The sequence below is a fragment of the Ascaphus truei genome, chromosome 18 (assembly GCF_040206685.1).
Source record: "Ascaphus truei isolate aAscTru1 chromosome 18, aAscTru1.hap1, whole genome shotgun sequence".
In the NCBI taxonomy this organism is placed as follows: domain Eukaryota; kingdom Metazoa; phylum Chordata; class Amphibia; order Anura; family Ascaphidae; genus Ascaphus; species Ascaphus truei.
Genome location: NC_134500.1, coordinates 19,595,349 through 19,623,053, shown reverse-complemented (window position 1 = coordinate 19,623,053; position 27,705 = coordinate 19,595,349). Strand labels below are relative to the sequence as shown.

The window sequence follows — 27,705 nt, the reverse complement described above, 5'->3', positions numbered from 1 at the left end:
TTTCGAGCAAACAGATGCAAAAGAAATAATAAAAAATACTGGAAAACGACACACCCGTTTCAGGAGCTTGACCTTATCCAGGAAGTAGAAATAGCAACACTGGCATGTTTTTGACAAAAATATATTCTAAATTCACAATTAAAAAAAAGCATGAAAAATATTTTCATCGAGTGCCACGATTAGTTAAAATATAGAATCTGAATGTGTGAGCAGTTTTTTTTTTTTTTTGGCTTGTTCTAGAATTCTTAAATTAACGAAAAAACATAAGAATATAGCATTTCATTTTTTGTTTTATTTATAACCCATTAACAACCGGGTAAACAACAGACATTGGTTTATTTAGTATCAACGATAGAGAGCATAGAAAATACAGTGATTTTTATAACACTGAGAGTGTAACAGACGTCAACACCTAACTAAGTGACCTGAATATTTAATGCAGGGGTAGCCACCTCCAGTCCTCAAGGGCTAACAACAGGTCAGGTTTTCAGGATATCTCTGCTTCAGCACAAGTGGCTCAGTCAAAGACTGAGCCACTGATTGAGTCACCTGTGCTGAAGCAGGGACTGATTGAGCCACCTGTGCTGAAGCAGGGACTGATTGAGCCACCTGTGCTGAAGCAGGAATATCGTGAATACCTGACCTGAGGACTGGAGATGGCTATCCCTGATCTAAAGCAACAGTGCCATTTATTCAGCCTTCTTGATATTATATATGTAATCAATTAGACACTTTAGTATTCAGCCCTTTGATCTGCCAGGGCCTCCTAGAACATCTCAGGGGCCTGGGATCAATAGACCAATGACCCATTTCCTCCGCAACCAACCACCAATAAGAAGCACTCAAGCGGCCACCACTTGGTCTGAGTGTAGTTCGGGCATCTAAAGATTGAAGGACCGTGGTTAAGTGGCCATATGTCCATCTCTCAATAAATACAGACATACCCCGCATTAACATACGCAATGTGACCGGAGCATGTATGTAAAGTGAAAATGTACTTAAAGTGAAGCACTGCCTTTTCCCCACTTATTGATGCATGTACTGTACAGCAATCGTCATATACGTGCATAACTGATGTAAATAACACATTTGTAACAGGCTCTATAGTCTCCCCACTTGCGCACAGCTTCGGTACAGGTAGGGAGCCGGTATTGCTGTTCAGGACGTGCTGACTGGCGCATGCGTGAGCTGCCATTTGCCTATTGGGCGATATGTCCTTACTCGCGAGTGTACTTAAAGTGAGTGTCCTTAAACCAGGTTATGCCTGTACTGGATAAGTAGCATGGTGCTTTGATAACAGAGAAAGGAGGGGAGTACAAAACGGAAAGGTGGATGAAAAAGATCAGTGCAAACTGGCATAAGGATGCTTGCATAATTATAGATTATCAGGATAAATAAAAAACGTAAGTAGTCATTTCCCAACCTTGTAGCTTTGAATAACCCTGAGCATAGCATGTTTATAGCTTCCCAAATTGACCCCGATAGCAGCATAATTGATGGCAATGTATAATACATTTCCTTTTAGATGGGGAACAGCTTCCTATTGAAGCAAAGTTGCTGGCCCCGGACAGTAAAATCATTTTAACACATAGCATATTTTAATGGTATTGATGATTGATGACATTTATTACACATTAATGCCTGACAAGACCAATTACCTGCATACACCTTTGTGACCCAGTATATGGTCCATTAGTGCTTCATTAAGAGAGCTGATTTATGTCTCAGCAATTAAGGAGCCATAACCATATCCCCTGGTAGTTTCATCTGGGAGAGTGATGTTTCAGGATTAAAACGAGCCATTTCTTTAAAAAAAAAAAAAGAAAAAAAAAGACTCATCTTCCATTTCATATCTAAATGATAATATTGCAGAAAATTAGCTGCACCATTTCCCCCAGCGACAGCACCTTAAAACAATTAGAAAGGGCACATGTTTAAATGTGAGGAACAATCGGTTGGCCAAGCATGGCACGTAATGGTTGTACAAATGTTACTCGTTTGCTGTCAGACAGTCACAGAAAGAGTTATAGTTTCTTGGTAAGCTCATGTTTCTCATAGGGTTCAGGTTCCAGGTTATTATGCTTGTCGACTGGGTCTTCATCATGATGGGCTTCAATGCAGATGATATATAAGCAGGCACCAATGGCCGCTCCAAGCATGGGCCCAACTACTGGAACCCACCACCAGTTATTTCCAGCTCTGCAAGGAATACAAATAGGACATTGTTAATGTCATCTCCGTCATTTAAAACCCTTCACTGTGTTACTGAATAGATTTGGGGGGGGGGGGGAGGGGGGGACACAGCAAACCGGCAACAAATGTATTAGACATTACTGTTATTTTGGCTCCCCAACTTCATTATGATTCTTTGTGGTAATGTTGATGATTAGCCCAACATTATTCATTCAAGGCTGGGACTAGGACTAGAACCGAAGACTATTAAGATTGAGGTTGGAGAACATGGTCAAGCTGGCATTTCAGACTATATTTACTAAGCGGTGCTACTCCATAAGATACCTTTCAGTACCAGAAGACCCCTTACGGCCCATTGATGTCAATGTCTGGTTTGTAGTGATTAAGCCACATGTAAGCTATATTGGGTAGAAAAATGACACAAATCCAATTTACAGTAAAGACAACAAAACACGCAAGACTCCAAGTTTGCCATGACTGTCCTAGTTTTGAGAACATCAGATCAGTGAAAGAAACGTAAACGCTACATGATAAACATTGCTACTATTTACAAGACTGGAACAGACTTGGAGGCCATTTGTAAAATATGTTTATTAGATTTGTCATGTTTAGTCATTCAATACACACACACACACAGTGCGCAAACTAAAGAAAAAAGTGTTTACAGCGCTAATGCTTGGAATATTATAGTATTACTAATACTAAAGTGATTACAAAAATAAACCTCTACATTTAAAAGGTCTAGGCTGCCTAGAAATTATGACCGATACAGGTCAACATGAAACATAAAAACACGAAATAACTGGCGCCTAGATTTACCATACAACATCTAAAGTGGTCACAGATCAATGGTCAGACCAGTCCTTAGTGTCCAATCAAAATCAGATGATTCTTGATGTCATGAATCGCTCCCTAGGGTCGTCTCAATCAACGTTGCTCCCTTCCTCCGTTAACACACGAGAACACTTCTATGCTCCCGGGATCACAAGCCGAGGTTTGGATCCTGCATGGAGCTACCAATGCAATTGGCAATTGGTTGCATTGGTAGCTCCATGCAGGATCCAAACCTCGGCTTGTGATCCCGGGAGCATAGAAGTGTTCTCGTGTGTTAACGGAGGAAGGGAGCAACGTTGATTGAGACGACCCTAGGGAGCGATTCATGACATCTATCAAGAATCATCTGATTTTGATTGGACACTAAGGACTGGTCTGACCATTGATCTGTGACCACTTTAGGTGTTGTATGGTAAATCTAGGCGCCAGTTATTTGGTGTTTTTACACACACACACACACACACACACACACACACACACACACACACACACACACACACACACACACACACACACACACACACACACACACACACACACACACACACACACACACACTATTTATTGTATAGATAAATCACGTAGAAAAGGATTTTTTTTGTTTGTTTTATAAGTTTTTTTTGACCTTGAGTAACAGTGACTGCACCGGTCCAAAACCACACTCCTAGTCAGCTATACGCACTAGCACATAACAGCTATTCCTTCCCGAGGTTCAACATTTTCCCGTATGTTTTCCTGTGCTACAAGCCGTTGTATAACAAGGGGTGATTATAAAACGTACGTGAATACTTCCGTGCCCCATCCAGCCAGTGATGTGAAGATCCTTGGCCCCAAATCTCTAGCTGGGTTCATGGCACATCCACTGTTGAACCCCATTGACAATCCTAAAACCAAAATGAGGAGGCCAATGGCGATAGGTTCTAATCCCTTTGGAGCTCCTAGATTTTTGCTGTCAAATATCGCAAACACCAAGATGAGCATGAGAGCAGTTGACATCACCTACGAAAAGCGAGAGAATAAACATTTAGCCTCAGGCTACTTTTAAGCAATTGGAGTATCAACGTTAATTGCTATGTGCATGTGGTGATATTTCTGGAGAATAAGCAATAACATGTATTATAACCATCTTTAACATTAATAACCGTAAAAAAATGCTGTCTTTTGTGCATGTTTTTTGCCAACGTGTTTTTTAGGGCTGATTAATGAATAACCTCTGTGTGCTGATAATGTCCCCACATATACTTCCACCTGCAAATTGGATTTATTTGTATTGAAACCGTTGGCATTCAGTGGCTGTCTTGCACTGTCTTTTACTGTGATGACCAGGCATTTCAATGGCAAGCAAGATGTATATATTACTGGATCATTCTTATTATTCTAATATTCCTCTCCTGCAAAATAACCGATATTTTGAAAAATTTGTCTTCTACTTGTTGATGCAGCAAGAGTATGGTGGGCACAATAGAAATGTAATGACACACGGTGCATACTGGTGTAATGCTGAGCTTTTTTTCAGTGTCTCAGGAATCATACCACCCAGAAAAGACCAAGTTCAAGTAGGGACAGTGATATTTCAATAGCTTAAGGATGCAATCCCACACAGTCAGACAGTTGAATTTATTGGGGGGCCTCTGAATCGGGACGTGTTTGTCAATCACGTGTTTTCTTTCCCCTTATCCCACCTTGTCCGTATCAGACAACCAAGAAGGATGAGGGGAGGTGAGGATGGGGGGCTCTGGCTGTACAAGAACTTGCTGATCACACGGTGACATCACACAAAAAGGGGAAAAAAGTAGCAGGATGAGGAATTCAGACATTACAAAATACATTAAAAATACTTGATACTTATAGGTGTCCGCTTTGGGTACAAAAAGGTATTAATTACCCCTAAAACATGTCACTGAAATTAGCTCACTTTGGTCCTATGAGGGATTGCACCTCTAAAAGTGAAATTGAATCAGTGATCTAATTGCAGTGACAAATGTAATAGATCATAATCTATATTTGATAACTTTCAAAAACATATCTAAATGTTTTTTTTTTAAGTCTGAAAATGTTATCAGTTATATTGGGGCTTATGATGCGATTGTCGATCTTCTTTACTCTACACTAGATCCATTTTACTAGAGTCCCAAGTGATATATATATATATTTATATATATATATATATATATATATATATATATATATATATAATATAACATATATATGACACCCTCAATCAACATGTGGTGAGACACCAGTGCACACAAAGTAGCACACCAGAGATCCCTGGGATTAATGCTAATAGGAGTTATTAGAATATGCTTTGCATATTCTATTAGCATATCTCCCAAGTATCTCAGGTCAACAGTGTTGAGTTACTATTTGTTTATGAAGAACACCAGTCACTAAGCATCATTTAAGCCCTTGTAACATTGTTATGCTGTTCGTTGTGCACTTACTTGATCTGCAAATCCATTCGTAATAGACAGAAATGGCGATGGGTAGGTGGCAAAAATGTGTGCTGTTGCATTTGGGCCTTCAACAGTGAGTATACCACCTGTGTACGCTTTAAGTGCATCTGCAAAAGACAGTAATGAGACTACTAATTAACAGTGAGTCCAATCATTATTATATATATTTTTTTTTTAAACATTTGTCACAGATTGTGAGAACTTTAATGGACCAAGTGCAGATATCTCCATGGACATTACAATGTGGAGAGAGCCTTCTAAAACTCACATGTACACACATGAACGATAGACCTATGAGGTTTGTTCACGAGCTTTATATTCACTCTTACATATGCAGAGAACTCTTTTTGTGATGCATTAAAAGGTTTTGCAACTATGATAACCTCAGAACCGGCAAACCCACATCGTTGGCCAGTTTCATATCTTGGGGGACTTTGAATGGTGACATGTTGGTCAATCAAGTGTTTTCTCTATCTTTATACCACCCTGCCATTGCTAAAGAACCAATTGTGAGGAGGGGGGAACTCTGGCTGTACAAGCACTTGCTGAACACACAGTGACATCACACAGTGACATCACACAAAAAGGAGCAGCCTGAAGAAATCAACCCCATCCCAAGTCTAATTTTAAAAAAATACCTACTGTAGACGTGTTTGATTTAGTTAAAAAAAGGTATCAATCAGATGACACCGTATAAACATGCCACTGGAATTAGTTCACATTTCCTAGGCGGGATTGTCCCTTTAAGAAAATAAAGATTTAAAAAAAAAAAGGAGCAAAGACATACTCAGGGGGCCGAGATACTATCATTATACGAGTTAAACACATATAGACATCTGGGCGGTATTATTTAGCTAATAGATAACCAACACACTTGCAGTGAGTCTGCATTGTTTTTCTTTCATTAGTCATTATCACCTGCCTAAATGAAGGTTACGTGACAAGGTTATTTAAACCCCTTTGCTGCTACAAGAGGCAGAAGCAGCTCACCCCTCTGCACTGGGTCCACCAATTTGTAAACTATGTCAAACATATCTACTATACATGGAAAATATTGAAAATGAAGCCACACCTTCTGCAGTCCTATGTGTTCCAGATGTAGCCATGTCTGATTTTGGCTACTAAACTGCCCTGCCTAGTATGTAAATCCTGGTATCAGTGCAGGCAGTGCTATGCCCAATCCGGGGATTTCAGCTGCAGTGAGCAGCTCCCTTGAGTGACGGGGGCGGAACAAGGCCTGTGTTCTGCCCAGTCCTGGACTCAAAACTTGGACCCTCCCCCAGGGCTGCACATGTAAATGTAGTCAGTGTTCTCTCCCCTGAGAGAGTCTGTCCCATGGAAGTGTGCACGCGGGCTCTGGCCACTTTCCATCCCCTCCCTTAGGGGAGTGGGAGTGAGGACTATACCTCCTACTCCACCAGGGAGTAGGGGAAGAGTTGGGACAGATCTTTGGGGCCCATGCCTGGGGGTTGAGTGAAGGCACCATTCCTTAGGCTTGGAAGACAAGTGAATCAGTTAAAGACTGGATTCTGTTGCTGTATCCTGTGAGTTGCAGAATAAAGCTGTTCTCCTGTTATAAAATATACCCCAGCCTGTGACTAGAATCTATCAGGGGGAGTATCAGAGGGTTCTCCTGCAGGGATTGTCTCCGGCACTCCTGGAGCCTACAAGCGATGGAGACGTTGAACCACCGAGAGAAGAACTAAACATCACCCCAAAAGCCTGTCCTGTCTTCCCCATACCACCGGCAGAAAGCTCAGCATCCTGTGAACCAACAGGTACCCAGCAGTACACACTCTGTAATAGGTAGATCTCCTAGAGGGCGGGGGAAGCAATGTTACACAGATATAAAGGGCTACGTTTACTAAGTGTTATTCCATAAGATACTGTCCAGCGCCGGAAGCCACCCCATGGCCCATTCACCGGAATGGGTCATAAAGTCCATCCCGGCATTGGAATGTATTTTATGCAATAGCACTCTTAAGTACTGTAGATATGAGCCACAATGCTCTTATCTACATTTATTCTTTTTTCTTATACTCCAACACAATGTGTCCATAGAATTTTGTTTAGCCACAATAAGTCTTTGAGCAAAAGAACATAACAATTTAGTTATTGTGCCTGAGGCTCAGTGAGATAAAGGGCTATATTTTTCTAAGTGATGCTTAGTCATAAGGCATCTTATGACCCATTATAGTACTGCTTAGTAAGTGAGGCCCAAGTGACTTGTTCAAGGTCACCAGCAGCTGACAAGGTTATTGGAACCAGGCTCCCCCCTCTGCAGTAACAGTCTTATCGAACTCCTTGTTAGACATTATGTTGAAGGCTTGCTTACCGTGATAATTTCCAAAAACCAAAGCTGATCCAGTGATTGCCCCCAAAAACTGTGCGCTGACGTAGAAAGGAAATTTAGCCCACTTTAATCTTCCAGTTAAACACATGGCGAATGAAACAGCAGGATTTATATGGCCACCTGAAAGACAAGAACATGTAAAGAATGTAGTCTCAAAGTACCCTTTGCCTACAAATGTAGCCGAAATTAATGCCCTTGTTAACGCAGCTGCTGCGTGATTACCTGGCTTTTTACTGTGAGCGCCGCTGAAAACAATGAGTCATCCCGTTAACGCATTCCATATTTCCTGCGTTATTTCCGGCGTTATTCCGCGTTAATGTTATGCGCGGACGGCATTTATGGAGCTCCTTAAAATGCGGCTCTATGTTAAAAATGAACTCAGAAGCCGGCAACTTCGGATGCTCAAACAAAGGGTCTAAAGTCTCAAGGGTACTTACTCTAGTCAATTAGAGAAGTCATAGCAGCATTCAACATTTTGGTGCGTGCATCAGGGCGAGGGTGCTTGCGTGCATCAGGGCGAGGGTGCTTGCATGCACCGGAATGTTGGATGTTACTATGACTTGTTTGAGTTATTAAAATGACTTTCGTTTGATTTTGCTAACTTCCCCCTTTTTTTTGTTGCTGTGCTTCACTTGCCTTTTCTACAGCTGCAGCGGCCGTTATTCAAACATATCACGGCGCCGTTTTCGTATGCGCTGCTGTACTCCACGCAGCATGAACGTAGCCCAACGCCCCAGGCACCCGCGCTTATTGCGATTGCTGTGTTTGAATTTCATGGATTCTGTTTCTTTGGGTGCAATGAAATTAAGGAATTGCAATGTGTACAGTACTGTGCTACTGTGTCAATTTCAGGTGTTTAAACACCAGAACACTAAAATTCCATTTTCTGCACTCGCGTCTTAAGGCGGTGAGGTTGGAAGACATCCCGCGTCATGACATCGGTATTCCGATGTACACAACGTGTGATTTGTTTGAATAATGACCGCTGCAGCTGTATGTTAATAACAACATCAATATTCTGAATAGATTTACACCAGCCGAATATCATCTTAAACAGGCGTGCGCAACTCCAGTCCTCAAGCCTTCCCCCCCCCCCAAAACAGGTCATGTTTTCAAGATATCCCTGCTTCAGCACAGGTGGCTCTGATTGAGCCACCTGCGCTGATGCAGGGACTGTCTGAGCCACCTGTGCTAGAGCTGGGATATCCTGAAACCCTGACCTGTTTGGGGGGGGTGGGAGGCTTGAAGACTGGAATGGAGCACCCCTGTTCTAAAGAACATATTTAGCATGAAAGCTTTTGATATTAAGTCATTTCTGTTTGAACGTTGGTTTCTATTGGAACACTGGTACTTTCATACAGGCAGAAATATTTGACCTTTTAATTTATGAGTCATATACAATATGCACAGACAAAATATACCCAAGGACAACTTCATTCCCAAACAATTTTACAACAATGTTAGCAAGGCTAATAAAAGTAAACTAAAAAAAAAGAAAGTAAGTAAAAATGTTCAGAAACATCGAGTACAGTACACAAAAGCAAAAATATGACAGTATTAAAAATGTATTTCTAAATAAAATGTTATTAGGACTTTTAAAAAAGCCACCATGAAATGTCGGCCCATGCTGTCTTGGCAGTGAATATTTGTATAATAATGTATATTTGTAACTATGTAACCTTACTAATATAATATCCGCTGCAGCATTTCACAGACTGCAGCACAATGTTAGAAGGCGGCCATTTTGTTAGGCACACAATCAGGATTTTGACAGATTTATAACAGGAGCACCAAACGATTGCTAGCTTAGGTAAGGATGTAAAAGTATACATTGTCACATGCTTTATATGTAAAAATAAGGGGGGGGGGAGAAAGCATTGCTGCTTTAACTTTCAACAAATAGGAGACTTTAAGTCAGAGTAAGAGGATCATAATCATCATCATTTATTTTTTGAGTAAAAACATACCACCTCTAAAGGGGGCACCAAAAGACTTTACAGTTAAACAAATTAAAATTATATACCATAGTTTTTTTAGACAGGAAAGTCAGAAGGAAGAAATAAGTCTCACAGAGAGCGGGAAACAGTGGCAAAGTCGGTATACACCTGAGCTCTGGACCTCTGAGGCTGCACATGAGAAGCGGCATCACGTTGCCGTGGTAACGCGGCACCGTGTAGCGTTCCGTTGCCATGGCAACGCGACATCGCAGTTAGAGGATGAGTTGCAGCAGGATGTCGGGAGACGCCGCCGCAGCACGCTGCCAAGTAAGGGAGTTTTTTATTTATTTTTTTCCCCTCCGGGTTGGCCAGCAGTTGAAGGTGGCCACCCTGCTCCCTCTCCCTAAGTCAGGCCGCCATGTTATTTGAAGTTAATGCCGTTAAGCCTACGCTAATGAGATATACAGCGGCCGTGGTTCGTGCATATAATTAGCTTTGTGGATATGCGTTCATCTCAGGGAAAATAAGGTCCGTTACCGATTTTTATAACGGCCCGGTGTTAGCACTGATATATCGGACCTCGTCGGATCTGGGCTGCTAATGACGTGAGCATGCTACAGCGAAACTGTGCTGCAAACTGTGGAAACACCCTAAAAAAAACACTGTATGCAGATACAGACTTCTATTAATCTCTTTTGATATTAAAAAAGAAATAAATGTTAAAATTAAAACCTTTTCCCAGTTTCTGTTTTGACACTATTGAAATAAAGTAACCTTTGGGTTGGAGAGCTGAAAGTGACCTTGTGAACTGTGCTGCTGTTTGCTTGATCCTAAGGTCACTATAGCAGTGCCCGGGCAAACACAGATAACATGCCTGGTGATGCAGGAGGCCTTATTTTTTCTGAATAGCACTAATGAAAAAGCAAGCTGATTTTGTTGCACTGCAGAAGGGTGCATATGATGGCTTATGTCAAACAATTACAGAGAAAGAGAAGCTGTGAAGAAACATTTCTGGGACTAGGTCATTTCTGTTATTATGTCACACAATGGCCCCTAATGGAGATATGCTTGTCACAGCCATCTTCTCCTTTCCAGGAAAGATCTTAGCCCCTTGTATTTGAATAGAGCTAAAATCTTCCCTGACACGAAGACTGCTGCATGGACTATTGAGTCAGTGCTGTAATTAATCACTTTGAGAACCAATGCTTTATATCCTTGCCTGTGTGGTTAATGATAGCATAATAATGATATTCTAATGAGCACAATGGAGACAGCAAGGGGGTGACTACTTGTCAGTAGGAGGATAGGTTACACCCCCCCCCCATGGTCACCCCAAAAAATACTCTCACTTGGCCCTTATGTAACATGTAAAACCTCCTAAGACCTTTGGACTTCTCTATGTATTAATTTCTAGTGCCCTATTTGTTTATCCTAATAATACATATTAACTGTTTGCTGTGTATTGTATAGTAACACATTGTCAGTCCCTCATGTGACCAATCATACAACCTAGATTGTAAGCTCCCCGGGGCAGGGATTTCTTTTCTTATTGTCTGATCTTATTTATTGCACTTATTGTACTATAATTCCCTGTTCTGTATTGTCTCTCTTGAAAGCGCCAAGTACAGCTGTGGGCGCTGAATAAATAAAGATATACATACATGGAGTCATGCCTTGCTTAATAAGAGTCTGGAGTAAAGTAACGACTGCAAAACTGATAAGAAAACGGCACCAGATTTATCAAAGACATTGAAAGCAATGGAGCTTTCCATTTGTATAAATATGGCACATTTTGGTTTCCCCAGTTTGGCTGCCAAGAGTCTTTCATAAATAGACTCCAAGATTTTTTTTACTTAGGCATATGTTAGATCTGCGTAAAAATGTAATGAATTGTTTTATTTTGAATTACGGTTCATTTTATATTAAATGATTAAACACGATATAATGTACCGGCAATGAATTTTTATTTTGCAATATCAATTGATCTATTTTATTCTTTTTAGTCCTGCTCCCACTGGTATATTAGGTAGGTAGATCATTCCCACATAGTAAAGAAAAAGGCCAGACTTGCTAAGCAGTGTTCTGTTATAACACGCCTTCCAGCGCTGAAAGACACATTCAAGCCCATTCAAAGCAATGGCCACCGCAGGGTGTCTACTTACTGTAGTAAATATAAGTCTATAACACTTCCGTGGAGACTCTGAACTTCACTCCACTCAGTTATAATTGTTATTGAAGTACTGTACATTTATAATGCCAGTGTCATTCTATCTTTGTTCTTAGAAAGTAGACTGGGCTCCAAATGCTTAGAGGTTTTACTGACTAAAGTGTGAAAGCTGTGAGCAATTGTTAATGGATTGTATGTACATTCACCCAATGATAAATATTGTTTAGAGTGATTTAGTGAATATACTCTTTAGGGCTTTATACTAAATAGTCAGAAGCAGTCATTCAGGCTGTTTTCGGCCAAAAATCCCCACTAAAGTCAACTTCAGCCGAAAACTGCCATAGTATCCACTAAAGACTATATAGAATGACCCCCATAGTCCTGTTGCTTGGTCATTTTGTCATGAAGACTTCTAAAACTGCGAGCTTCTTTTAACCTTGTGTAGTCTCTGATCTACTCCGCTCCCTTCTCTTTAGTATTTACTTAGGGTTATCATGTTTTGCGAAAAAACAAAAAAAGATTAGAAAGAACACCTTGGGATAATACGCTTATCCTTTCGTTTTACTCTTCGTTTCCTTTATTGGCCTCGGGAATTGTTATCACAGTCACCAGAATCCAGCTTCCTGGTGGCCATGGTGAGAATGGGCTTGACTGTGAACTCTAGGTGGGGGGTACTGACTCGTATGTAAATGCTGCCTAGATGTAGACACCTTTGCTGAGCCTACCGCTATAACTAAGCAGTGGGTCCCATGAAAGTAAACCACCACTTAGACTTACCTACATCTAACCAATGGATGCCTCCATCCCTATATTACAAGGCATGCTCTTTCACTACATTCATCCTTAAACTCCAGTGAGGCCTATTTATTAAGCTTCACTAAAAGCCATTGTGTTGTAAAATTGATGGGCAGAAGAGTAATAAATTCAGGCGTCTTGCTGCGCCAATGTGTAAAAACGGGTTTGGAGGTGTTGTGCGGCACGTAACGTCCATCTTTTTATTTTCACTAAGAAAACGGCGGCTCCAATTCCAGTCCTCAACTGGCCACTAACAGTGCAGGTTTTAAGGCAATCCTCTCATTAGCACAGGTGGCCCAATCGTTGTGACTGAACCACCTGTGCTCAAGCCAGATATCTCCCAAATTATCAAGGACCATATGGGTTTTCTTTAGGGATAGAATATTGAAAATAACGTTTACACTAAGGCTAGGCACTTTCGTTGGTGATTCTGTTCTGAAATATTTTGCTTTTGGATTTTGTTATAATTATGGGGGGGAACACGCACTATAAACATGAACATTTTATTGACCTTCAAAAATGTTTTAAAAAACTGTAGGCTTTCTCATTTGCAAACGCCAAAATTTGGCTAATTTCGTAATATTTGGTGGTATATCCCTGTATACCTTTCTAAAAAGATAGCCAACCTTTTTTTTTTAACAAATCTATTGTATCTGCCATCACAGTCTCCATGTGTAATACATTCCATATTTTAACTGCCCTTACTGTAAAGAACCATTTCCTTTGTTGCTGTGAAATCTCCTTTCCTCCAAACTTAAGGGGTGACCCTGTGTCCTTTGTACTGCCCGTGGGATGAATAATTATTTTGAAAGCTCCTTGTAGTGTCCCCGAATATATTTGTATATAGTAATCATGTATGTATTTTATTTATTCTTTACACCTATTTTGAATTGTTTGGGAAGAAAGGATTCTTACTCATCCAAATCCCTGCAACGTTGGAGTCTGTGCTGCCTTCCTTCCTCATTTGGGTGTGAACCATCACTTACCTTTATCCCTTGTTGTTGTGCTTTTGTGACTACGCTTCATAAATGTATCTTAAACTACTGTGTGAATGACTAATTCATTAAACTACAATAGTGCCGCTCGAGGGAATGTGGCACAGAAACGCCTATTGAAATCGGAGGGATCTTCCGTGTGATTGTGCCCCAATCAGCACATTTGTGTTTAATGAATAACCCCCAGTGTGTCTCATACCTATGCTTTATACTGGGGCTTTAAAACATGACCTGTTCTATTCATTAACGCAATTAGATTTTTGACCGTTATTGATTGTCTTTGCTATTGAAGGCCATCTGCTGAGGCTGTTGTACGCTTGACACGATCCATAAACTCATATTCTCTGTTATCTGAAAAGCCACGCTACAATACCAATCACAAGCTGTTTGGTTTCTCTCGGAGAGGCCACTAAATTATGATTTCAACTAGACCATAAAACGATTGTGGTTGATTGAGAAAACCAGTCCGATGTAATTTGTTTATATCTTATCCCACCAAACAACGCTAACTCCTTAGGCATATTTCTGATTCATTGATGACATTATAGAGGAGCTAATACTTGAAGTAGCACTAACCAATACACCTCGATTTATTTGTGCAAAACTACATTTCTCTGTATGATGAAAAGCAAAACGGCGCGGCTCCAGGGACAGTAAAAGCCACGTCCGCCTGCAGGAAGTCTGGTCTTAAGAGTGGGACCCCCCCCCCCCCCATTCCCATGAAGAGACATTTTCAGCTTCAGCTTCAGAATTAGTTGTTTGTTTGTTTGAAACTAATTTTGATGCATTTCATCTTGATGAAAACCTGATTCATACAATTTAAACAACACCAGAATTATGTGTATTTTTGTATTTATAACCAGTGTTCGCTATGGTAACCATATTTGTTTAGAAATTTTGGGTCTCATCAGTCTGAGGCTGGTTATACTGGCTTTGCAATGTGAAGTTGAGGTAGGTTTCAACCCCCACATTATATAAATTATTGTTGATTTATAGCTCAGTAAATGTGGCACATTATTAATGACTTTTTACATTTGTTTGTATGTGGTTAGCTATAAAGAGTTGTGAATGACAACATACAATTGTTTTATTTAACCTTTATTTCATCCAGTGCCCTTTAAAGCCTGTGATGTCATTTAAAGATGGAGGCATAGAGATGGCCATGCTAGTTCAACTCAACACGTCAGGGCACATAATGCCACCAAACGATCAAGGCATTGTGCTTTTAAAATCACCTGGAGCTGAAGTTTAGATTAATTAAGCAAATCTAGTGCAGGTTTCCAGCAATGACAGCAGAGTCAGAGGCTATCGACTAAAAAAAAGGGTACGTATTTAACAGACTCGCATATCTCTCTGTGGCTATCCAAAACGTAATCAATTCTGATCTAAACCAACATTTGTTGGGGTGTATGTATCAACACAGAGGAAAGTGTGTGGGTTAAAAGACAGAATGTTTGGCCACCATACATTGCTAGATTGTTTTGGCACAGATTTTAGGGAGAAAAGTGATGCACAGAGACGTACAACTGGATAAATCTTCTAATCTGTGTCAGTTAACAGCTCTATCTCTTCATTTTTACACTACACCAATTGGAAGATGACACAAGTCGGGCAAAAATGGACATTGAAAAGGGGTTATTCATTATTAACCTTAATGGGACATTCGGTTATATAGTACCCTTATTAGCACTATCGCACTTTCATGAATAACCCCCTAAACGGCACTAAATAAAAATGATGCTTTATGGGGCTTATTAATTAAACGATACTCAACACTGCTTGAAAACAAGTCTAATTTCCTTCCAGGTGATAGCAAATATGTGTATGGTGGATGATGCTCTTATGCAAATAATTTTCCTTCACCTCCCTTCCTAAAACCTACTTCCATTTTTTTTCAGGTTAGTGAGTGTAGATACGCTAAATATACTGTAGGTCGCTCACAGTGATTGCATTGTGGTTAATGCAGAAGTTTCTTCTTTCATGGCAGTGCTCACTGAAATGACATTGACTTATAAATCACTTAAGATTCCAAAGCAGATTGCTCTCAAGTACCGACAAATGGACTTAGGCAATTAAGTTCCTAATTTATTTTGGCTTTCCATCACAGGATGATACCGGACGGCTATATGTAAAATAGAAAGGAACCTTAGAGTCATGGGTTACAATAAGATGACATTTTGTGATACAGTATGTGCTTTGGTAATATAGCATGGACAGGACATCAACGTATAGATCAGTGGAATGGTTTGGAGTATGACCACTGACTCATGTTGGGTCTTTCAACCAAACCCGACTGCATGATAAATAAGAGTCTAAAATCTGACTGCATTTTATGGTAAAAACCCGGAACGATGAGTCACTCACCAGAGACGCCTCCAGAAACATAGATTGCCATTGTCACTGCCATGGCAAAGCCAAGGTTAATGGTTAGAAATCCACCTTCGGTCCCTCTGCTCAGAACAGTTTGGGCGACACAGCCACAGCCAATAGTCTGGATGTTAAAAAATAAAATACCGTATGAAGATCATTTAGTATTTGTAGCTATATTAACATAAGTTTCAGTAGCATTAGGTTTGAATATGCGCTATGGACAGGAGACTTGCAATGAGTTCCATCTCCATCTGTAAGGCATGTATTTAAAAGGCTGGGGGAAGGTGTTAGTTCCATTTATTTGAGCAGGTCAGAACTCCTCTCTGGCACTGGGAAGCAGCCTTTACGTAATATTAAATACATGCCTTAGAGATAGAGCAATGCTTTGCTGATCTCTCTATTATTTATTGCAAGCCCCGAAAGCAGGGTTGGCCAACTCCAGTCCTCAAGAGCTAGCAACAGGTCAGATTTTCAGGATATCCTTGCTTCAGCACAGGTGGCTCTATCACCATAATTGAGCCACCCCTGCTGAAACAGGGATATCCTGAAAACCTGACCTGTTGGTGGCTCTTGAGAACTGAAGTTGGGCCGCCCCTCCTCTAAAGAAACATTGCAATATGAATGAATAATACTTGATCTCAGTAAAGTGCACAGATTTAATTATTTGAGCATACATTTCCATTGTTCATCATGAAAGAATAAAACCAATACGGGTGCCAAAAAATATGCGACGTAGATTTTTTTTTATCAGTCCCAGCTTCAGCACAGATGGATCAATCAGTCCCAGCTTCAGCATTGGTGGCTTTGACTGAGCCTCTGATTGAGCCGCCTGTGCTGAAGCTGGGCTATCCTTAAAACCTGACCTGTTGGAGGGGGGGGGGGGGAGGGGGGAGGAGGGGGCTTGAGGACTGAAGTTCAGCACCCCTGCTCTACACTAAGGGCTGTTCTATACAGCATGCGGCCGTGCGTGCCTATGCGAAAGCGCATGCACGTGCTGCATGCTTTTTGTATGTATACTGTGTGTGTGTGTGTGTGTGTGTGTGTGTGTGTGTGTGTGTGTGTGTGTGTATGTGTATGCATGTGTAATTTATTATTTATTAAAAAAATAAAAAAACATTGGTAGAAATAATATATTTATTACATTTGTGTAGACACACACACACACACACACACACACACACACACACACACACATTTAGAGCCGGTAGTGGCGCAAAAAGAGAAAAAAAATTCTCATCTTCGCCGCTGTCTGTCGGCTCCCCTCTCCCTGCCGTGCGCGCACACGCGGCCCTTGTATAGAAAGGCTGACTAACGTCAGCTAACTAAAATTCCGCGCGCGCGCACGGCGTAGCACGCGCCTGGCACTATAGAACGTGCCTTAGGGTCTTGATCTATATTCAGCCAAGTTTTTTTTTTAATTTTTTTTTTTTATTACAATTGGCCCCTAAAAGGTTTTAATCAAGTCTACCACACACCATCGTGTGCTGTAACCCGAATGAGCAGGACGGCTGCTTTTCCGCTAGCTGAGCACAATGCTGACTTAGCATGGATGCAAGTCATGTTTGATTTAGATATGGGAAAACCTTGAGTGAATCATCCAGATAAATGTGTTTGCTCAGTTCCCTTTCCTGTCTTACTTAATGACACGCAAGGGCGAGTAGTCAAATATTATTAGAGGTGCCGTTGGGTGCTACCGCTAACAGCATCACTTAAAATAGTGTAAGTATGAGGATTAATAGAGGGAGTTATCAGAAAGGACCCCCCTGACAGAAAACTGCAATTTCTTCTTGTTTTTGAAACAGTTGCCCTAGTTTTGCTGCTCACGTTTGGTTTTGCCTAAGTCAATAAAGAAGTTGGCCACGGTGGTGCACTACAGTACATAAGTGACACAAAGTTAATTCAGACACGTCATCTCTCACCCATATCAACAGTGTTGTAGAGTGAAAGGGAGTCCCAGTAATAAAATAAATTAGTACATTCCATAAAAGTTTCCATTTGTTTGGTCCAGAATTCCAAAAACTCACTGATACCCTTCAAAATTGGCAGAGGGTTAACATTTCCAAAACTGTCTTAAACATTCCTACTTGTTTTAGGGTTGCCAGGTGTCCAGTATTGACCCAGACTGTCCTGTATTTGGATACTGTCCAGTAAAAAAATGAGAGGTAATGCTGGACATGTATGTGTATACAGGTATTACCTCTCTGGACGTAGTGACCTGACCTGCTTGGGGGGCCGTGGGATTTCCCAGAGCAGAGAGAGAGAGAGCAAGGCTGTTGCTTGGGGGTTGGGCAGCTTCCTCCATCCTGATTGGCTGCATTACCGATCAGCAGCCAATCAGGAGGAGGTGTCAAAAGCTTGGGGGTGGGACCACGGAGAGGAGGAAACAGCTTGGAGCGGTGAGAGGTGTATGTCTGTGTCGAGAGAGCATCACACCTATTTGTAGAATGAATAAAAGAAGAATCAATATGAGGTAATACTGACAGCCATTTAGTGAACCCCAAGTCCGAACCTTGATCGATCACAGGATTGGTAACTTAGCTAATTGCTTATCATTGTGTGAATTGTATTGATGCACATATTTAGGGGGGGGGGGAGACTGGCAGCATCGACTGCTGTGTTAAAAGTTCTGAGAATACTATTAACCTTATTTTAATTAATTCTGCAGAAATTCCAAATGCTGAAATGTACAATTCTCTCCAAATTGTGCAAGCCCCTCCCCCCAACAAACAAACTAGGTCAGGCATGTGAAATACTTCTAGCACTTAAAAATAGGTTTGTACTATAAATAGCACAATGCTTTTAGTCTTGTGATGGGGAATCAGATACTGTAGTTATTAACTAGATAACAGGAGCATGCGCTGGACCAATGCACAGAGCTGTATTGCAGTTCCAATTGAACGTGAATGGAGGGGCACGTCCGCAGGTTCAGAATGCAAAGTCTGCGGATTGGATTTTCATTTCCAGGCCGAGCAGTAGCAGAATTCAAATAAAAACACACAATAAAGCTCACCGTTTCGTTTTTGTTGCTTATTGGTATCCGATTTGAAAGGATTAAATGTTCCAAAATACCTTCACATTTTCGTCCAAAATTCAAAGTAAAATAGTGAACAATTTTTTTTCCGATTTCCCCCCATCCCCCCCGCATAATTTTGGAAACATCCAAAACACCATTCTTCTTTTAAACCAAAACACTAGTGAAACTGTGCACCCTTGGTGCCCTATGTACATATAGTGGAAGTCAAAAGGGCCAGTACTCCACTGGCCCTTATGATGCAGCCTGTACTTCCTGGGACTATGCTAATTGTCTAGGGGAAGATCGCGATCAGCGCTCTGTTGGATCTGCACGGTAAAGGAGGATTCTTCCCATTGGTCAACGTAATCGAAATGATGTTGAGATCATGTGATCGCTCAGGAACTATTTCATGATCAGGAAGTGCAAGACAGTCTATGAACACAGAGGTAGCAGGACTTCCAGGCACTGGAGGATTTAAAGCGGCAATCCCCTCAAAAACACAGGATTTTTACAGGATTTGAACCAGGCGGTCCTCCGGAGGGGTATTGCGTTGTCAGTTCCTGGTTCCTGAGATATTTACTCATGTGGTTATTGTACTAGTGCTTCCTCCGGACATTTAAATGGCTATCCAATAGGAAGCCACTTGCAATGATGCTGGGGCTTCTTATTGGCCAGCGGAACCCACGTGATTTGGTACCCAAAGGGAGCAGAGACGCTGGTAACTAGACAGGTGAGTATCTAGGGAACCATCGGGTTGTCTGGAGCTAAAAAATAACCAGGGTCAGCCTGGGATAAACCCTCGATTCCAATACTGAAACATAAAAAAAATGAAAAATCAAAACAAAGATTTGCTTTAAACATGAGAACAATATTCATGACTTTAGTGGGACGCTGAAAACCATCAATAACAAAAGGCTTTTCCTTTACATATCTCCTGTGCCTTGTGAAAACAGACAAGGGGTCAAAAACCATTCGCAACCTTGTTTCCACTGATTGCACAATAACAGCTCATAATGTGACCAGCTATTAAATTCATGCGTACTGTAATAATATAACTGACTTATTGCAACACTGTAAGTGGAACATTGTGTATTTTGGACACACACATAACCAGTATAAACAAAATTATTATTTGTCTAGTTTATTCCTGAAGACCTTATTACTTATATTAACTCCTTGTCCAGCAGAGAGGATAACAAAGCAATGCAATGCTGAATAAGCTAGCAACAAGTGGATTAAAAATGTGTATTAATTGAACTGTACCAATATATTCTTTTTTGACATCTCATATATTGTTTTTTGATACTATGCTAAAATGCGGAATGTGGGGTGTATCAAGTTTCAATTCTGGTGCAAAAACTTTGCTACAGATAGCCTGGACCCATGGCTACAGTTCCACACCCACAGTCACTCCTACCAACCATTGTGTCCAATCACTGCCATCAACAGCACTTATTCCCTCGCCTGCTGTCTCTGTAAATCTCCCAACATACCACTTAGATTGTAAGCTCTTCGGGCAGGGATTTCCTTTCCTATTGTCTGATTGTTGCAATTATTGTATTATAGTTCCCTGTACTGTGTTGTGTCTTTTGTAAAGCTCTGAGTACAGCTGTGGGCGCTATATAAATAAAGATAAACCTTCATACAAAACCCCTTTTAATTTGAATTGTATGTATTTCTATTATACATAGTGCAATTGTAATTTTGGCCCCCAAATTGCACCACTTCTGCTTAGATACAGTACCTAAAGCCCTTTACATGTTCTATGTACTAAGATCATATTTATTTGTGGTAGTAAAAACCTTCATTAAAATGTGTATCATATGTATGATATTGTTTGAAATGAAGTTTGACGCAATGCCTTGTATAACGAGTATTAGAAAATATACATTTAGTGTAACATTATTTATAGTAGCCGTAGTGTGAAAATAATACATTTTGTTAATCTATATAATGAAACATCTGTGCTGTTGATACATAACAACTTCATTCTGCTGCAACACTAGTGTAGGAGGACATGTGCAGAGGTACATAATGGAGACTGTTTAAGGTGAAATTAAAACAAGGCTTTATTGTGCCTGTCGATTTAAACACAGCAAAAATCAACATCAGAGAAATAGTGAGCCCAATAAAACTTGCTCCACTTTGGCATATATGTATCCTTCTATTTCAGCCCCTTTTAACTGGGTGGCTACCCAGGCTATTCATCAGCCCAAGTCATATAGATATATATATATAGACAACAGTCAATGGAAATTAAAGTCTTATCTGTTTCCAGGGTTGCTGCCTTTTCTCCAGATTATCAGCATCCAGGTTTAGAAGTCTTATTTGTCAGCTCCAGAGATCTGTGTTCTCTTGGTCAGTCTCTCCTGGGAGACTCAAGAACCTCTGCTCTGTTTCCTTGTTCAGCTCACACGTGAGCTAAGGAGTCTCACTTCCTGTCTCTAAAGACAGGCTTTTCTAAGCAATCTAATCAGGCAGGTGGTGTTTGTTAATTGACTACCAGCAGTTAACCACCACACTGCTGGATTAGAGGCACATTACCTGAACAGGGATAACTCCCCTGTTACAACTAGTAATAGACTTTAAACTTTTTTTTGACACACAGACATCATTTTTTAGTACATATTATTAACATCTGTATGCCGAGCACAGTCCATTCCAGTACAACCCAAAAAAGGCGCAAATTGAAAAATGTCAGGTTAGTACATAGGGTTATCCCAGCTCTGCCCCTCTGGCGGACGTGGAACTCCTGATTGCGGCGGCCATGGTTTTTTTTTCAAATCGCGATCCCGGTTATAACGCGGTCTCATTCAGTGGCCCCCGAGCACCACGTTATAACGGGGTAGAGCTGTATATACATCAAAATTGTAGGATTCGTAGATTACAAAAATACATTTGATTCTGTCTACAAGTCAGTGGTTTGAAATGCATTAAGCAGACAAAGTCTTGAAGAAGCGTACATTAATGTATTATAAGTGTAACCCCTCTTCCCGGCTCAGAGCGCTCCATCCAGGTATCTCCTATACAGTGGTGCTCAGCATCTCTAATTACCTTCTCAGGGTGCTGGCATCCAGGCTGAATGGGCGCGTGCAAGAAGGTGGCAATGAAGGGCGCCAGGAACTTTATTGGTAAAAACAAGAGCTCCATTGATTTTGCTCCACATTCGACGACATCTTCATTTCAGACAATAATGAGTGGCAAATAATACAGATGCATTGGGTATTCTTCTCTGGTGGCTCTCACCGCCATCCTAGGGAGGTTCTGGACTTGGTACCCTTAGCACTGGATCTGCATGATATTCGCTGTCCCTGAGTTTGGAATTGCTTCCTTTTCACAAAGACCCGTGGTGGAGATACTTCCATCATCAGGGATACATGTTCTGCCACTCTAAGGAGGATCCTCCTTATCCCAAGGCATCAGAAGCGGCTCGCATTTAGAACTGGTCAGTATGGACCAACCCTGCAGTGCTCAGGAACCTTTTGTTTAAGATGACTCCCTCCGGCGTAACATGCATCCTCCTCTTTCAGGTTAGATAACCAACCTCGGACCAATGATATGGGCTATGTCTAGTAGGGGCATGTTCCCTAACTATAAAATAATAAAGGTGACCAGACATTCTTAAATATATAGCTCAGCACATAAACATGACACACTATATACAGTGAGATCCCTCTTCTTCAACTTCACCTGGGACCTAGATCCAGAACTTTCTACACCTACGATATATACTTACTAGTGTCATCACTGGTCCCCATGCCTACAGGGAGAGTGGTTTGGATTATACCTTGTCATCCTGTACCAGGTGACAGGCTGGACACCTTTTAGAAGGTGGGTGAGGTTAGGTTTCTGCCTAGTCACCCTGAACCATATGATGGGCGAGGGGCGTTACACTTTCTAAGCACATAGAGTTAACCCTTTAAGACCCTTAACCTTTAGTAGTCCCTAACAGGGGGCTACTGTCATGCTTCCCTCCCAAAGTATTCCTCGCAGACCTGTAGGGGCGCACAGAGGAGTTAGGTTCAAGGTCTGGGCTGCTTAGAACCAGAACTGTCCATGAGGCCAGCTGCCATCTTTGTTTGGGTATAAAACCCCACCCCGTCTTTCTTTGCTTGTAAAACTTTCTGTTTACATGTCAGCAGTCAGGTTTTCATTAGTTATTTAGCACTCCGTCTTTCCCTGTTTCCCCTTCATCTGGCTTCTAGTTCTGCAGATCTACAGGTAACTTCTTGTCTTTGTCGTGCATTCCCGTTGCACTTACAGTACTGTCCCGTTTATTATTTGTTTTCCATGATACTAGTGCTTTTGCAAGTAGCACTCCAAGCTTGCAGCTAAAAAGAGGAACGTTTTCGACTAGTGTATTCTGCCTGTGCTCACGTATGGATGTGAAATTTGTACCCTAAAGGCAAAGATAATTCAGAAGCTTCAGACAACACAAATAAGTATGGAGAGATGTATGCTGGGTATTACCCGAAGAGAAAAGAAAAATAACGAATTGGTTTGAAACCAAAAAATGTCTGTGACATCATCAAAACTGGTGAAGAAATTAAAATGGCAGTGGGCCAGCCAGTATGCAAGAAGACATTACCATCGTTGGACAAAGATGGTACTCAACTGAATTCCAAAGGAAATTAAAAGACCAAGCTAGACGATGACCAAAAGTAATATTGGAGGATGAGATCAGAAAATTTGTTGGAGCGACATGGATAAGTGCTGCTCGCAACTGCAGTACCTGGAAGATCATTGGGGAGGCCTTCATCCAGCAGTGGATCGATGAGGACGGAAGATAATTATAATACATAAAAACAGAAACAATGATAACTTCCCTATAACCCACTGATCATTGATCAAATCAGTCATTGATCTAATCATGGCTGTCGTAACTAGCTGAAGGTTCAGAACTTCATCCAATAGGAGGCAGGCAGTGAAGCGCCCATCGCTATCACAGGCAGGCAGAAATGGATACAATAAGTACACCTTGTTTAAATAGGTACAGGATATAAGCAATAGGCACAGTACGTGCACAATACATACAGTTGGAGGATATGCTTCAGTATGCACAGGACTTTCATACATCAACAGTGAGAGACGCAACATGGACCTTTTACATCCAAAAAGAGCCATTTGTTCTGCTTAATTTTTGGTAAAACATGATTATCGGCAGACTAGGCGACCCAATGGCTGTTAACTGCTATCATTTCCCACTTCCTCTGTTTCCCACTTAGGTCCCTATTCAGTATGTTTTTGTTTGTATTGACTCATAGAAAGGGACCTTCAGAACATATTTCAACATGTTTTTGCAAACGTTTACATCTGTGCCAGCAAAGCATAGATCGCTGGGGATTGTCATTAACTATTCAGCTAACAAAACATTTAAAGCCAACACTGTAAATGTTATTCTACACAGGGATCTACAAACATATATATATATAGGGGTGTTATATACTGTATATATATATATATATATATATATATATATATATATATATATATATATATACACAGATATATATATTATATAATATATATATATATATATATATATATATATATATATAACACAGTATACCCATATAGCATATATGCAGGCATACCCCGCATTAACGTACGCAATGGGACCGGAGCATGTATGTAAAGCGAAAATGTACTTAAAGTGAAGCACTACCTTTTCCCCACATGTTCTGTACTGCAATAGTCATATACGTGCATAACTGATGTAAATAACGCATGTGTAACAGGCTCTATAGTTTCCCCGCTTGCGCACAGCTTCGGTACAGGTAGGGAGCCGGTATTGCTGTTCAGGACGTGCTGACAGGCGCATGCGCGAGCTGCCGTTTGCTTATTGGGCAATATGTCCTTACTCGCGAGTGTACTTAAAGTGAGTGTCCTTAAACCGGGGTATGCATGTATGTATATTTTATATACACACACACACACACACACACACACACACACACACGCATACATACATATATATATATATATATATATATATATATATATATATATATACGCATACACACATATATATGTATATATATATATATATATATATATATATGTTATGTATATATATACATATATATATATATGTTATGCATACACACACACACACACACACATAGTGTGTGTGTGTATGTATATACGCATACACACATACATATATATATATATATATATATATATATATATATATATATATATATGCATACACACATATGTATACGTATACATACATACATACATACACACACAATGTTAATTCTACCCTCAAGTAACCACAGAGAACGGCAGAGCATGTGACAGGACCATGTTCCAATATAGCTTTAAATCAACAAAATAAAACGCTTACCTTGCATAAATTCTACTGGATGCATTGGCAAATCCTAGAAGTGTTAAACTGCAACATTTCATACAGTTTATGTAACCGAAAACATTGCAATACACTACACTCTAAATATGTGTTTGTCATGAAAATCTAAATAAACTCCCCCATAATACATCAAAAAGTGTTTGGATAAATGTCCATTCAATCTGCAATCAAATAATCCATTGGCCAAAGTGACTTAATAAAGTAGTTCTAATGTGTCTCATTTCAAAAAGATGCACATTGGGGCAAAGCCCCTTGGACTACAATTTAGAAAGATTTCTGCAATATTTATGAGAAAAAGAAAAAAAAAAGAGAGAGAAATCCCCTTTCTAAAAAAGAGGAATTGTGCGTTTGTAAATATTAAAAGTACTCGGTACTCTTGTCTAAAAATAGATAAACTGTGGTTATCCATAACCCTTTGTATCATCACGCTTGTGCCGCTGTTTAAAGTAATCGAATACATTAGCCAGATGGCAAGTAAAATCAAGACAGCAAAAGCACACATCAGCACAATTCCACATACAGAAACCGGAAAGCAGCTGACACTTACTATTAGTAAACATGTGGCGAAAAACTCAGAGAGGGCTTCTTTTGCCAAGCTGTTCTTCAGTGCTATTTTCTCCTTAAAACTTCTGTTCCCCTTCATGGTTAAATTTGAATACTTGCTGACCCTCCTATTGCTCTTCTTGGCGTTGCCCGTCTCAGACATAGTCTATTTCTGCTGTATAGGCTTCTCAGATAAACTTTAGCACACTTATCCCCACATGGAAAGCGTGTGCTTTTTGCATCTGCTCCACTGAAAGAACCGATTCATATATTGCCAGGAAAACCCTGTGCCTGCACTGTTATTGGTTGAGTGACATTACGCAAACTAACAGCTCATCTTGAGAGATTTCCACCCTGTTTTTTTTTTTTTTTTGTTTCAAATATTTTTTTATTGGTTGTTCACACGGTACGAATAGCAGATATCAGATATCCAACAATATAAACAGCAGAAATATACAGATAGAATAAGTGACGACGGTATCAGTAATATAGAATAAGATGAGAATACGGGTCATTCTTGAGTTCTTGCTTATGATCTGGTTATAATATCAACTGCAGATGATTAAACATTGATTCGATGTTTAATATTTATACTATGTTGAAAAAAGATAGAGAGAAAGGCAAAAATAAGAAAAGGGGGGTGGGGGGGAGAGGACATACAAGACAGACCAAGAGGGGCAGAAGAGAGGGGGGAGATAAGGGAGAGGAGGTGTGAGAAGGGGTGGGGTGAGGGTTCTCCTCCCCCCGACCACATAGCTTTAGTTTTTAGGTTAAGACAGAAACAACCCAAACAGTTTACATCAAATTCAAGGTGGTTAAGTTCCGTTCCCTGCCCCAACCACGTGTCCCACGTTTGATAAAATTCGTCGGTCGAATGCTTCAATTCCACCCTTTTTTTGTGTGGTTTTTTTTTCGCTTCTTGTGCCTGGATAAAAAAAAATATCTCTTGAAATGGTGAATGTGCTTGTCGAAATGTACAATACGGACCACACCTGTACTTACCTAATATGGCTATTTTTTTAAAATGTCTAGTAAGGTTGAAATGCTTAATATAGACCAGATCTGTAGGTTACATATGTGTGCCTTCCCCTGTAATAATAACCATTTTATACCTTAGCGAGACACGATTTCTGAATATACTCGGTGAGGCTCATTGAGTGGTCCTGCCCATTGTGTACCATTCACAAGGTCACGGAGGTCATATGCGTATCAACACGTATTAAGTCTGAAAGTCCATCCTATTTCTTCTCGATGCGCGTACAAACCTTTTAATGCAGTATTTTGACAGATTAATCATTACCCGAATTTGCAAGGCTTTTGTCATTTTGTCCTGGGATATGGTGCACACAAAGACACCTGGTAATCCACACGGGTAGTTTAATTTATCCCTTTGAGTGTTGGAAGATCGGCAGCACCCCGAACCGACTGGTGTAGCGATTACGCGTCTCAGCCGGCGCCCGAGGACGTGAACAGAAGTGGATGATTTTCCCACCTACAAAAATAGGCATTTAATGAAGGAAATACTCATATGAGCAGGGGTGGCCAATTCCAGTCCTCAAAGGTAACCAACGGGTCAGGTTTTAAGGCTATCCCTGCTTCAGCACAGGTGGCTCAATCAGGCTTTAAGGCTATCCCTGCTTCAGCACAGGTGGCTCAATCAGGCTTTAAGGCTATCC

General features: G+C 40.6%; 1 protein-coding gene across 1 annotated transcript; it reads right to left on the bottom strand.

The window, feature by feature from the left end:
* Positions 1-272: 272 nt before the first annotated feature.
* AQP9 (aquaporin 9) lies at positions 273-26,322 on the bottom strand. The gene is made up of 6 exons (XM_075575792.1): positions 26,034-26,322; positions 16,095-16,221; positions 7,819-7,956; positions 5,472-5,590; positions 3,809-4,026; positions 273-2,199 (listed from the first exon to the last, which is right to left on the bottom strand). Exons 1-6 carry the CDS (start codon positions 26,190-26,192, stop codon positions 2,025-2,027), a joined length of 936 nt encoding a protein of 311 aa, XP_075431907.1. The 5' UTR covers positions 26,193-26,322; the 3' UTR covers positions 273-2,024.
* Between the last annotated feature and the right edge of the window lie 1,383 nt (positions 26,323-27,705).

Excerpts from the sequence above, each read along its gene's own strand:
- AQP9 (XM_075575792.1), bottom strand. The coding sequence starts at position 26,192 with ATGTCTGAGACGGGCAACGCCAAGAAGAGCAATAGGAGGGTCAGCAAG. Across the intron at positions 5,591-7,818 it reads GGTTTTTGGAAATTATCACG|ATGCACTTAAAGCGTACACA; the intron begins GTAAGCAAGCCT and ends TGTCTTTTGCAG. Across the intron at positions 2,200-3,808 it reads TGGGGCACGGAAGTATTCAC|AGCTGGAAATAACTGGTGGT; the intron begins GTACGTTTTATA and ends TATTCCTTGCAG.